This window comes from Guillardia theta (genome assembly GCF_000315625.1).
Source record: "Guillardia theta CCMP2712 unplaced genomic scaffold GUITHscaffold_245, whole genome shotgun sequence".
Classification (NCBI taxonomy): Eukaryota; class Cryptophyceae; order Pyrenomonadales; family Geminigeraceae; genus Guillardia; species Guillardia theta.
This window is the reverse complement of record NW_005434431.1, coordinates 51,323-62,695: the sequence shown is the minus strand read 5'-3', so window position 1 is coordinate 62,695 and position 11,373 is coordinate 51,323. Positions and strand designations below refer to the sequence as shown.

The 11,373-nt window shown below is 56.3% G+C and overlaps 4 protein-coding genes across 4 annotated transcripts in view; 3 read left to right on the top strand and 1 right to left on the bottom strand.

Moving 5' to 3' along the window:
* Positions 1-3,004, top strand: part of GUITHDRAFT_121670 (hypothetical protein) — a gene marked incomplete at both ends in the record, with an annotated part of 3,687 nt that extends 683 nt beyond the window's left edge. The window contains 8 exons of the mRNA XM_005819099.1: positions 490-645; positions 751-1,257; positions 1,316-1,388; positions 1,448-1,514; positions 1,586-1,630; positions 1,683-1,815; positions 2,157-2,622; positions 2,844-3,004. Coding sequence (XP_005819156.1) covers positions 490-645; positions 751-1,257; positions 1,316-1,388; positions 1,448-1,514; positions 1,586-1,630; positions 1,683-1,815; positions 2,157-2,622; positions 2,844-3,004 — 1,608 coding nt within the window. The remainder of the gene's footprint in view (positions 1-489; positions 646-750; positions 1,258-1,315; positions 1,389-1,447; positions 1,515-1,585; positions 1,631-1,682; positions 1,816-2,156; positions 2,623-2,843) is intronic.
* Positions 3,005-4,248: 1,244 nt separating this feature from the next.
* Positions 4,249-6,345, top strand: GUITHDRAFT_148812 (hypothetical protein; the record flags this gene model as incomplete). The annotated part of the gene is made up of 8 exons (XM_005819098.1): positions 4,249-4,707; positions 4,756-4,827; positions 4,883-4,944; positions 4,991-5,072; positions 5,117-5,177; positions 5,243-5,327; positions 5,371-5,608; positions 5,806-6,345. The coding sequence occupies 8 exons, from the start codon at positions 4,249-4,251 to the stop codon at positions 6,343-6,345; spliced, it is 1,599 nt and encodes a 532-aa protein (XP_005819155.1).
* A 43-nt stretch (positions 6,346-6,388) lies between these two features.
* Positions 6,389-7,794, bottom strand: GUITHDRAFT_121668 (hypothetical protein; the record flags this gene model as incomplete). Its single annotated transcript, XM_005819097.1, has 8 exons — positions 6,389-6,507; positions 6,558-6,685; positions 6,729-6,982; positions 7,029-7,146; positions 7,189-7,290; positions 7,346-7,379; positions 7,430-7,575; positions 7,745-7,794. 8 exons carry the CDS (start codon positions 7,792-7,794, stop codon positions 6,389-6,391), a joined length of 951 nt encoding a protein of 316 aa, XP_005819154.1.
* Positions 7,795-8,971: 1,177 nt separating this feature from the next.
* Positions 8,972-11,179, top strand: GUITHDRAFT_160333 (hypothetical protein; the record flags this gene model as incomplete). Its single annotated transcript, XM_005819096.1, has 9 exons — positions 8,972-9,083; positions 9,435-9,508; positions 9,556-9,963; positions 10,008-10,134; positions 10,183-10,243; positions 10,289-10,436; positions 10,600-10,809; positions 10,916-11,045; positions 11,141-11,179. Exons 1-9 carry the CDS (start codon positions 8,988-8,990, stop codon positions 11,177-11,179), a joined length of 1,293 nt encoding a protein of 430 aa, XP_005819153.1. The 5' UTR covers positions 8,972-8,987.
* Positions 11,180-11,373: the final 194 nt, after the last annotated feature.

The following is an 11,373-nucleotide window of genomic DNA, read 5'->3' as shown; positions in this document are numbered from 1 at the left end:
GGTTGGCACATCCTCATCATCACCGCGAGCGTGAAGGGGCAGGAGCGCTGACGCGGTTTGCGAGAACTTCAGACAGCCGTCTCGATCGAGCCCGAACTGAATCGCTCGAGGGTGAGACGAGAGGAAGTGCTGGTCAAGAAATGAGCGAATCCCTGCCAAAGCAAGCTTCGTCGCGAGTCGACGGTGTGCAGAACCGATGACAATTGGCCGGAGACCAGGTTTATCAGCTCCCTTGGAGAGGGGAATAAATCTGCCTCCTCGACGAATGGCTGACAGGGCAGGAATAAGAAGATCCGGCATCCGGCCAAGAAGGACCCTTTGTTTTGCTTGAGGCACTTTTTACCTTCTGCCAATAAATCCTATAGCTGTTGGCAGTAGAGCTTCAAAGCTGCAGGATGACTAGAAAGGGGTGACAGGTGTTGCCGAATCCTGGCACCCTTGGTCATCGGTCCCCGCAAAGGAGCTGTAGCGCTTGATCGCCTGGATCAGGCTAGTGGTGTCGAGGATGTCAGTCAAATCCACCTGCAGCACTGCAAGCGCTTGCTGGGTGAGATGATCCGCGGAAGCACTTCCAAAGGCAGGCGACGCACCATCAGGGAACTTCTCTTGTGCTTCAGCAAGAAGATCAGCGAAAGATTCAGCCTTGTAGATGCCGGAGCTCAGTAGTGTCCGTACCGCCCGATGAAGGTCACCCGCAGTGAACTGATGCCTGTCGTTGGCGCTCGCTCGCAGAGGTGAGGGACAGCGTAGGTCGCGGCGGAGGAGCAGGCTCAGACTCCTGAGACGATTGGCCGGACTGCCGCTGCTCCCTCGGCCCGCGCGGTTGTGGTCGCTGCTGTTGCTGGTGTTGCTGCTGCTGCTGCTGCTGCTGCTGACGCTGGCGTTGCTGCTGCTGCTGCTGCTGCTGCGGTTGCTGCTGCTGCTGACGCGGGTGCTGCGGCTGCGGCTGCGGCTGCTGCGGTTGCTGCTGGTGGCGGTGGTGTTGCGGCTGCGGCTGCGGCTGCGGCTGCGGCTGCGGCTGCGGCGGCTGCGGATGTGGCTGCCGCCGCCGTTGCTGTTTTTTCCGTTGCCGCCGCCCTCGCGAGGGCTGCTGGGGCGGTTGCAGCTGCTCGGACTCCTGCAGCTGCTGCTGTGGGAGGGACGAGGGCTGCAGGTGCCGAGGTGACCGCCGAAGTTGCTGCTGCTGCTGCTGCTGCTGCTGCTGCTGCTGCTGCTGCTGCTGCTGCTGCTGCTGCTGCTGCTGCTGTCCTTGGGGCGGTGAAGGCTGCCGCGCCCCCTTTGCTTGCTTCTTCCCATGGGTTTCTGCAGCAGGCAGATAGCGCTTGAAAAGAGCTTTCCATTCACCCTTCAAGAAACGTCGGCACTGGCGCTTGATAAGCGCGTCCTTGGTAGGACCATTGGCATAGAGGCATAGCATATGCAGCGCGATGTTTGCGAATCTTCTCAGACGCTGCAACATGGAGGGCGTCGAGGTTGACTTCCCCCCACTTGGTCAGGTCGGCAGAGCTACCAATGTAAGGGTGGACCAACGTCACGTCCGCCATCAAGCCCTCGTACTGCTCGGACCCTCGATCGCGGATTCCAGGGATGTGGATATCGCCCTTCATCTTGCGGCCATGAGGATGGGAGGGTACCTGCCGTCGAGAACGAGGATCCCCCACTGTATCGATGACGCTCTGAAGACCAGCGTTTGCAGGTCTGGAGATGATGTGCAGCAACGGAGGGATCGAGCTCGCGCTGACATCCATCACATTTCGTCGGACACTGGCAGATCGGCATGCCATGGAGATAGCAGTCGAGCATCTGAGCATAGCGGTGCGGGAAGGCCTTGAGGGGGTAGTAGCTCGAGACTCGCATCGGAGAGTGGCTCAGGTCTCGCTCAGGAAATGAGCGAAGATGGTAGACTGCAAGACGCGTCTGGGTGCAAGCAGTGCTGGTTCTTTTCGGGCTTGTGTTTTGTGTGTGATTGTGCAGCTTCTCGCTGTGCGCTGTGTGCCTGGAGGTTCAGCTTGTTCCTGCTTTGTTTTGCTTGAGGCACTTTTTACCTTCTGCCAGTAAATCCTATGCATGTTGGCTGATCTGAAGCTAGAGATTCAACCTCGCGAGTCGAAAGTTTACATCCCCTCCTACTGAATCAACACCCTGATCTCTCGCAGCTGAAGAAGGCTAATGGATTTACGAAGAGCCTTAAGCGCCGTCTCAAGACTCAACTTCTTCACTTCGAGGTCGTCACTGGCGGGATTACACTTGGCGGCCTGCCTATCGGCACCGATGGATTTCATGCTAGCCAGTCAGCTCCGAGCGAAGGTTTCCGAAGTTCTACCCTCAACGAAGAGCTCTCGAAGCTCGGGCTCGTCCAGCATGGCTTCATGTTCAAGACGCTGGTGAGGGCGAGCCATCTCCAGAAGCTCCGCTTCTTCCTCCAGGGGTCATCTCCGTTTCTCCCGCGGGTCCAGTCACAGATTCGTCGCTTTGACCTCTCTGTCCACCTGGCGCTTGAGAAATACCACCGCTGGCCTTCCTCGCAGTACCTCTCTGCGCATCCCGACCTGCTAGAGTTTGCGAGGTTCAAGCGGGAGCTTCCGCATAGTCGGGGAGGGGACGAGTTCACGCCCTCTGAGGGTCTACACCCCGCTGTTTACTATACGGCTATCGCTCGCTTCCTCGCTTCAAGGCTTGGTACTCTGACCAGCCAATGTCACGGACGCTGCCCTCTCCTCATCACTGCTCGAGATCTCTCCGTGCCCAGAAGCATACCGTCGTGTGAAGGCTCCTGCACCGGCTGCAGATGGCGCGGCGATCCCACCTGCCCCGGCTGCTGTGCCTGATGACGCAGGACGTAGCTGAGTCTCGAGCTACTATCCCCTCAAGGCCTTTCCGCACCGCTATGCGAGTCTCGAGCTACTATCCCCTCAAGGCCTTCCCGCACCGCTATGCTCAGATGCTCGACTGCTATCTCCATGGCCCACCGCATGCCGATCTGCCAGTGTCCGACGGAATGTGATGGATGTCAACGTGACATCGGTACAGCAGGGGACGTGAACGCCCTCATACACGGTACCCGGAGGCAGCCGTCAGAGTACGGCGGTCGAGGCGTCCACCGCCGCAGAGGCCGCGGACGGAGAAAGGGCACTGCGGCCGCCGACAAGGAGCCGGCGCTGCCCGGGGGTCCGCCGCTGGGACAGCGGACACATGGAGGCTGGGCGCATGCTGACGGTACCGCTCTATGTGATGCAAACAGTCCTCCTAGAATGTTTACTAGCAGAAGGTAAAAAGTGCCTCAAGCAGAACAAAGCAGGAACAAGCTAAACCTGCCGCACACACTGGCCAGCGCCACAGCGAGAAGCTGCACACTGGCAAACACACACAACAAAACTCAGCAGACCCGGGCCCGGCACCGCCAGCCCACGCGCGAAGCCGCGCAGACAAGCAGGACTCAGGGGCAAGCAACAGTCTGTAGGAGGGGTAACAAGCAGCAAGTGGGGACGTCCGACTCGTACTGCTCAGACCCACCGGCGATATGAGCAAAGGTTCAGTTGTTGTGTGTGTTTGTGCAGCTTCTCGCTGTGCGCTGTGTGCATGCACTGAGTCGGAGGTTTAGCTTGTTCCTGCTTTGTTCTGCTTGAGGCACTTTTTGCCTTCTGCGAGTAAAACTTCAATGATAGTTGCAAATGAGGATGGGAGGGTACCTGCCGTCGAGACGGGCCGAGGATCCCCGACTGTATCGAGCCTCGGAGGATGCAATCATGAGGCCGGCTTCGCTGAGCATCGCCTTGACTGTACGAGTAAGGTTGTCATGCGCCGTGGGAAGCTTGGAGGATCGGCGTTTGAAACGGAGAGGCTCGCAAGAGGACAAGCTTGCGCCATTGCGCGGCCCGGCGGTCACCGGGCACCGTGACCGGCGGTGCCACGGTGAGCAGCGGCCGAACTTCGGAACCCGGGCCCCTCGGAGTGCCACCGGCACATCCGGGGCGGGCCGGCTCAGTTTCAGTTTTCAACTGTACGTCAAAAATTAAAGAGGAGGGAGGGAGGGAGGGAGGGAGGGAGGGAGGGAGGGAGGGAGGGAGGGAGGAGGTGAGAGGTAAGGGAGGGAGGGAGGGAGGGAGGGAGGGAGGGGAGGGAGGGAGGGAGGGATGTATGACGGAGGACTCAGATGTGGGGTTGGGAGAGCCCGAGTCCCGTTGGGATGGACCAGCCCACTGTGGATGCCTTCTAAAGGACTGAGAACTGACTGCTGACATCAGCAGGATGAGCAGAACTGCCAGCAAGAGCAGTGGGAATGGGAGAGTGAGGGTTATCGTCCGTGTACGACCAGCAGAGAGCGACGAAGAGACTTGCGTGAAGATCATAGACGACAAGACGCTCAGCTTGCGGTCCCACGGCACGAGACAGTACAGGTTCGACGAGGTGCTGTCGCCAGCCGCTAGTCAAGGTCAGACCTTCATCGCGGCTGCCGAGGACATGGTTGAGTCAGTGATGCGAGGAAGCAACGGCCTTCTGCTGGCCTACGGACCAACAGGTGCTGGGAAAACCTTCACCATCTTTGGCGGCGAGTCGTTCTGGGATGACTGCCTGTCATCGCGCAACGTGCAACAAGCCGGAATCTTGCCGAGATCTCTTGAGAGAATCTTTGAGACGATCAGAAGAGACGAGGAGAACATGCAGTACCGCATCTCTCTCTGCGTCTTTCAGATTTATCTCGATCAGGTCAAGAGAGGTGGGCAGCAGCTGGGGTCTTAGGGACAAGGTTCGCAGGTCAAGGATCTGCTGACGTCAGAGAAGAAGAAGCTCAAGATCAGGGAGGGCGAGCAAGGCATCTTCGTGCAGGTGACTTCCTCCTGCCTGCTTGCGGTCCCTTGTTGACGCATCTGCTGTCTGCAAGGATGCGACATGGAGGTACATAGCGTCAACCAGCGAGGGCATCGCCTTGTTGAGAGATGCTTGGTGACGAACCGATTGAGCGAGAGCTGGTTAACTTGTTCGATTCAAGGTGCAATCGAGTTGTGTCCAAGACTCTGACCAACAACGTCAGCAGTCGCAGTCATGTCTTCGTCAAGGTCAAGGTCGAGCAGGTCCCTCCGTCTGCTTCCTCTTCCCTCCTCCTCATCACTCACAGAGGCTTCTGGGACCCCACGCGATGAAGCAGAACCATCGGTCTGCAGTGCTGACGTTTGTCGGTGAGATGTCAACATGCGCATGACTCATGCGGGTTTGCCTTCAGCCTCCTCCTCATCCACCGCAGATCTCGCAGGGAGCGAAAGACTCTCAAAGTCAGGAAGTTCGGGACTCAGACTGGATGAAGCCAAGAACATCAATCTGTCCCTGAGGTCTGCTCGTCTTCTCTTCTCTTCTCTTTACAACTCCGTGCAGCGTGCTTGGCAAGTGTGTGGCTGCGCTAGCAGGCGGCGGCGGCGGTGGAGGAGAGAAAGGAGGAGGAGAAAAGGGAGGAGATATTCACGTTCCACTTCGGGACAGCAAGCTAACCAGGCTCTTGTCGGAGGATCTGCTGGGAGAGACGCGGGTGATTCTGATCGCCTCCATCTCTCCCCTCCAGGCCAACACTGAAGAGACTTACTCCACTCTTAACTTCGCCCTCCGCTCGAGCAAGGTGAACTACTCCCCACTCTCTGCCTCCACTCGTACTTGATCGCTCCGCTATCCTCCTCTTCCTCCTCTTCTTCTTCTTCCTCAATACCATGATCAATTTTATTCCCTCCTCCTCCTCCTCCTCCTCCTGCTCATCATCATCATAGTCTTCCCTTCATCGTCCTTCTCACCTTCCTTCCTCGCTGATTCAATCTTCAGATGCAGACCATGGCTCTGCCCCTCCGAGGCTCCTCAACGAATTCGAGCAAGCAGCTTGGCCTGCTCCGCACTATGGAGCAGCTGATGGACGCCAACGAGGCTCTGCTGCGAGAGAACCAGCAGCTGCGAGAGCTCGTCGACCTTCGAGACAACGACAGCACACGGGAGGGGAGGAAGGGCGAGAGTGAGGGGAGCGAGGAATGGAAGGAGAAGGAGAGGAGGCTGGTGGAAAAATTCGGTCAAGTCATTTCAAGGATGCAGGTTGAGATCGCCAAGCTCCATCAGGACGCCTCCTCTCGCTCGCTTCTCCTGCAGCTCTCCCACGTGCAAGAAGACGCTTCTCTCCTGCAACGTCTCCGTCAGATCGCAGAGATCAAGCGAGCAGTGCAGGAGGCTTCGCCGAAGTCGCAGGGCGTGGACTTGTGGCAGGAGGAGGGTGTGACGAGCATGAGAGGAAGGAGAGACGCGGCGAACCCGCTGATCAGAGACAGGAAGGAGGGAAAGAATGCGACACCCGATGAGAGGAGGAGGAGGGAGTAAAACGACGATTCATTTTTGTAATGGAAGGAGAGGACTGCAATGGTCACTTCCTCTTGCACCCCAGCGATCGGTTGAGAAAGTCCATGGGCAGAGAGGGAACTCTCTTCACCTTGCACTTGTCACCATCTCCTCTTCGCCTCTCCAGCAGCTTCAGAGAAGAAACTGTGAGAGTTCTTTCATGTTCTATGATGTAAACAAGCAACATGACTCACCTGATTCGCTCGTTTCGCTTCTCCTCCCCGTCCAATTCTGCAAGTCGTCAAGGATGAAAGGCTCATCTTCACCCACCAACACCTCCTGCTCGTAGTCGAGGTCTTGGTCGTATATCTCCGTCTCGGTGCTGGTCATTGAGTGAGTTCAGGTTGCTAACAAGTCTGCTTCACCTCTTGTTGGGCGTCACGGGGACCGACGTCTCACTCTCATCGTCTGCTCGCTCTGCGAAGAGGTTCCTGCAGATGTTGTCCTGCTCCCTCCTCCCTTCCAACTTCCTCCTCTCGATCTGCTCCAGCAGCTCCTCCCGATATTTCTTCTTCTTCTCCGTCTGCTCCTTCCACTCTTCCACCTCACGAGCTCCCCAGTGCATGGATTTCAGTCTTCCCGTCATAGCAAACAGAGGAGACGGGGTCGCGCTCATGTCCTGCTCTGCATCACGCTCATCTCCTTCCTTCTCCTCTCTTCCTTACCCGGGGCAATCGCGACTGTTGCTGCTTGCTCACCCAAACCCCTGCAGCTTTTCTTCCTCCTGCCTTCGCCGTCTGCGCGCGCTTCTCCTCTACCTGCATGTCGAGTTCTTCGCGGTATCTGCGCAGCATGAGCAGCAGCACTGCGGGGGTTTCGCTTCACCTCCTTTGAGCCTCCAGCTTCTGGTCCCGAGGCCTCAACGAGGAGCTGGAGCCCTCCTCAAGTTGCTTGCCCTCCATGCGAGGAGACCAGCTGCCCAGCCTGCTGCGAGCTCCGTTACCTCCCATCCTCCTGTAGCAGAACAAGAGCCAATACGCACATCTCAAGTCGTGAGGATGCTTGTTCCGAGTAATCTGAGCCAGGACTTGTTAGCCGATGCTGCTTTCCTCGTCATCTTTCATACCATCAAGCGTGTCTTCATCCTGACTTTCTTCATCCTCAAGTCTTCTTGCACCCTTGTAGACAGTCGGAGGAGTTGCGTAGCTTTCGTCCTCAAACTTACTTGCACGAGGGCTCAGCCCCTCAGACGCGCTAATCTCACAGTTTGCTCTGTTCAAGCAAAGCACAGAAGAAGATGGAGAAGTCGATATCTTGTTCACGCAAGGAGATGTTTGGAGAGCGAATAGTTCATTCAAAATTGTCTGATCTGATATCTCGCCGTGCTTGCTCGTCACTGCGCTTGTAGGCCTTGTTTTCATCTGCTTACATGGTGAGATACCTGAGAGTCCTTCCTCTTACATTCACCTGGCTTTGCATAGCTGTTGCCATCAGGATCTCCGAAGCAGAAGGGGATGCTCTGGGGAGAGGTTTGTGCGCACCGGGAAGACGGGATGGTCTCAACTTGTTTGAAAATTCATTGGGGCAGCAACGGGGCTTGTGCCTTGTTGCTTGGTTTTCTTGGAGTAGGAGATCATACCTGGCAATACATCACATCACTGTCTCCACGTAGGAGCGAAAGCCATCAGCTACATGTTTGGGCTCAGTTGCTCGAGTATGGTTATGCTACCTCAGCCTATTCTTGTTTTGTGCCAATGCTGGCCCTGCTGCCTTGCTGCCCTCGCTCCCTCGCTCCCTCGCTCCCTCGCTCCCTCGCTCCCTCCCTCCCTCCCTCCCTCCCTCCCTCCCTCCCTTGTTCTCCAGCGTTCCCATTAGGTTTTAAAGATTTGAATTTGGCGGCACGCCTACGGTTATAGCGGTTATTTTGCTGAACAAAGAATAAAACGGTAGTGTAACCGACAGACTCATCAGCGAAAAGGGGTCCTGAGGTACCGCTAACGTACCTGATTTCACCTGGGTGGGGTGTAGTACCCTACCCCTTTACTACCTTGCAACGCCCCCTTGAAAGTACCCTACCTCATACTTTAGGACCTTGACTAGGAAAACCTACCGGTGAAACCTGCACCGCCTACATTTTCGAGCTCACCTGGGAAGGGTAGGGGTGGTTGTCACAGAGGCAGGGGTGTAGAAGGTGAGCTTTGGCTACAGAACCACCGGTGGTTGAAGGTCACGTCTTCCGATGACCCCTCTATTTTAGTGATATCATGTCGGGAGTTCAAGGGTGGGTAGGGTGTTTCTGACATGGGGCAACCCATCAACTCTTGAATTGGGGAAGAAAGGGGGGTAGGGGGTAGTGACTGTGTAGAGGAAAGGCTTACTTCACCGTATCACTTTCAGGGTGGGGGTGGGGGTGTTGAGTTAGGGTATAGGGGTAACAAAAGGAGGATTGCTGTGAGAAGGGGTAGGGTGGGTAATATTGAGTTTCAGACCCGTCCCACATCCCTCTTTTGGAGTATGTGAGGGTTGACCACCTGACGTAGGGGGTGGGGTCAAAGGATGGGGTAGATGAATCTGAAATTCCGGTGCGAAGGCAACACGGTAGGGTAGGGTAGGGTAGTGTAGCGTGAGGTAGCGTAGGGTAGGGTAGGGGTGGTGTCAGGGGTGAGGGAGCGCGTGGAGCAGGCATGGGGATCAACAACCGGGATGAGCAGGACGAGGCGATCAGGCTGCTGCGGCAGAGCTCCATGTTCCATGCTTGCTCTGAGAGCACTCTCAGAAAGGTGAGACGTTTTCCTCCTCTACACGCCTCCACCTATTCACCCGTTGCGATGTGGAACTTTTGCAATAGCAAAGTGTGTTCAGGCGTCGAAACATCTCTATGCTAGTTACGATGAATCTGAATCAGGATGAAAAATGGTGAAGGGGATCGAATCTTTGTATATAGACGATCATATATGTATTCATGGGATGTTTGTCAAGAGTTTTTCTGCCTACACGATGCCTGTTGACCTCTAAAGAGTGAAAATCGATGTGCGCTAAACCCAAAGTACTCTTAGGGTTCTGAGTACTGATTGATTGGAGTGACACGTTCATTCATATTCTTCTTGATGTTAATGTTTGCCGTTTGTCAGCTTGCACAAGACATGTCCAAAGAAGAGTTCAGCAAGGGTCAGACCATTCTGGAGCAGGGATGGCCTCAGAGCAGGTGAGTGCGAGGAGCGTCTCCTGGCTACGTTGACTGTGTCGGGTCAGAGCGTTCTTCATCGCCGACGGTCAGATCCGGCGCGAGCGAGTCGTCAATGATCAAAGCCATCAGGTCGTGGACATGTTCGGCAACACAGAGCCAGACAAGTTCGGCAACCGCAAGATCGCCATCGGTGCCCTGCACGTCCTGCACGAAGAGCCAGCGTTTGCCAACGCCAAAGCGATGAGCAACGGCTACATGTACTCGCTTCCTGCCACTGTGCTCAAGAAGCACCTGGAGAGCCCTCAGTTCAGCACAGAAGTGGTTCAGAGTCTGGCAGTGGAAGTGAGGAGACAGGCGAATCAAGTCCGATGGCTCATGCGCACTCCTCTCCTGGAGCAGCGACCCAAGAAGACCAACGTGATTGCCGTCACCATCGCTGCTTCCATCGAGAGCTTCTATCGATCTGGCCTCAAGTGAGTTGCTTCCTTGTCCCTTCACTCCCCTTACCCCGGTACAGTGCGGCCATGAATGCTCGTCTGTCCGGTCACTGGGGCAAGCTCTTTCCCAACATGCACATTCAGTGTCCTGCTCGTATCCTATACATCAACGGCTTCAAGGGGCTCCGCCAGTACATGGACTACAAGGTGACAACGGCGTAGATGTGGTCACGCTGACTAGCCTCGCTTTTTCAGGTAAAACCCGAGGAGTTTTCTAACCCAACCGCCGTCCGTCTCGGAATGTCTTTCGCTCCAGGTACTCAGCGCATTGGGGCGGCGGCTGGAGACTGAACTTGTGCAGGTATCCTCATGACTCCTCTCAGCAGCGTGTTGGAAGCTTCCAACGCCGGGCACATGAACCCGGAGCCCATCACGACGAGGTGGATGCGAGGCATTTCATGGCGTCTTGTGCGCGAGGTCATCTTCGGACTTGGTCTCAATCAGATGAGGTCTGTCCGTCTCTCCTCTCCCCTTGCCCTGCCCTCCCCCCTTCCCTCTCTTCTCCTCCTCCCTCATCAATCCCTTTCTTGCTCGCATTCTCCTTAGTCCCCGCTGGTTCTTTTCTCCTCCCTCCTTCCCCCCGCGTCCAATGTCTGACCCGTGAGGAACTAGTGACTACTGGGAGGAGCGCATTCCTCAGAGCATCGTTCAGTCAGAAGCTCTTCGCACGGCGTTCGGGTCGATGATCTCAGGAGTCTTGTCTGGGTACCTCTCGCACATCCCCCACAACCTCTCGACGCTCAAGCTCATGACTCCCTCCAAGACTTACATGCAGCACCTTGAGTCGCTCGTCTCTCAGTCTGAGAGCCGCATCCCGACCAGGTTTCCCCCCTGCCTCTTGTCCTCGCTTGCGCGTCTTTGACTGCATCCTGTGCGCGATGTCTCCTCGTCCTGCTCCCTCGTCTTGTCTCGTGACGCGCACCTGCAGTTTCTCTCCGGGCACCCGTAAGGCCATGGCAACCTTCGCTGCGATCGCGTTCCCTCGGGCTGTTCTCATCCGCACAGCTCAGATTGTTGGCTCCTTTATTATCCTCAACGGCACCATCAACGCCTTGAAGGTGACACTTCCCTCTCCTCCCTCTCCTGCTTCCGCCTTCTGCTGTTCTCGTCTCACCCCATCAGTCTGTTCCCTTCTCCTCTGACGTCGACCCAGTACGCTGAGCTGCCAACTTCCATCCCCACAGCCTTCTAAGCCGAGCATCGACAAGACGAGAAGAGGAAGGGAGGAGCGACGCCCCCTGTGCCTCTCGCCTCTTGTTGGTCTAATTTCAGTAAATCTTTTTCTTTAATGTTGCGCTCATCACTCTGACAAGAGCTGGGAGCCGGAGAAACAAAGAGATGTGAGAAGAAGGCAGGAGGAGAGAGGGGAGGAGGAGGGAGGGAGGG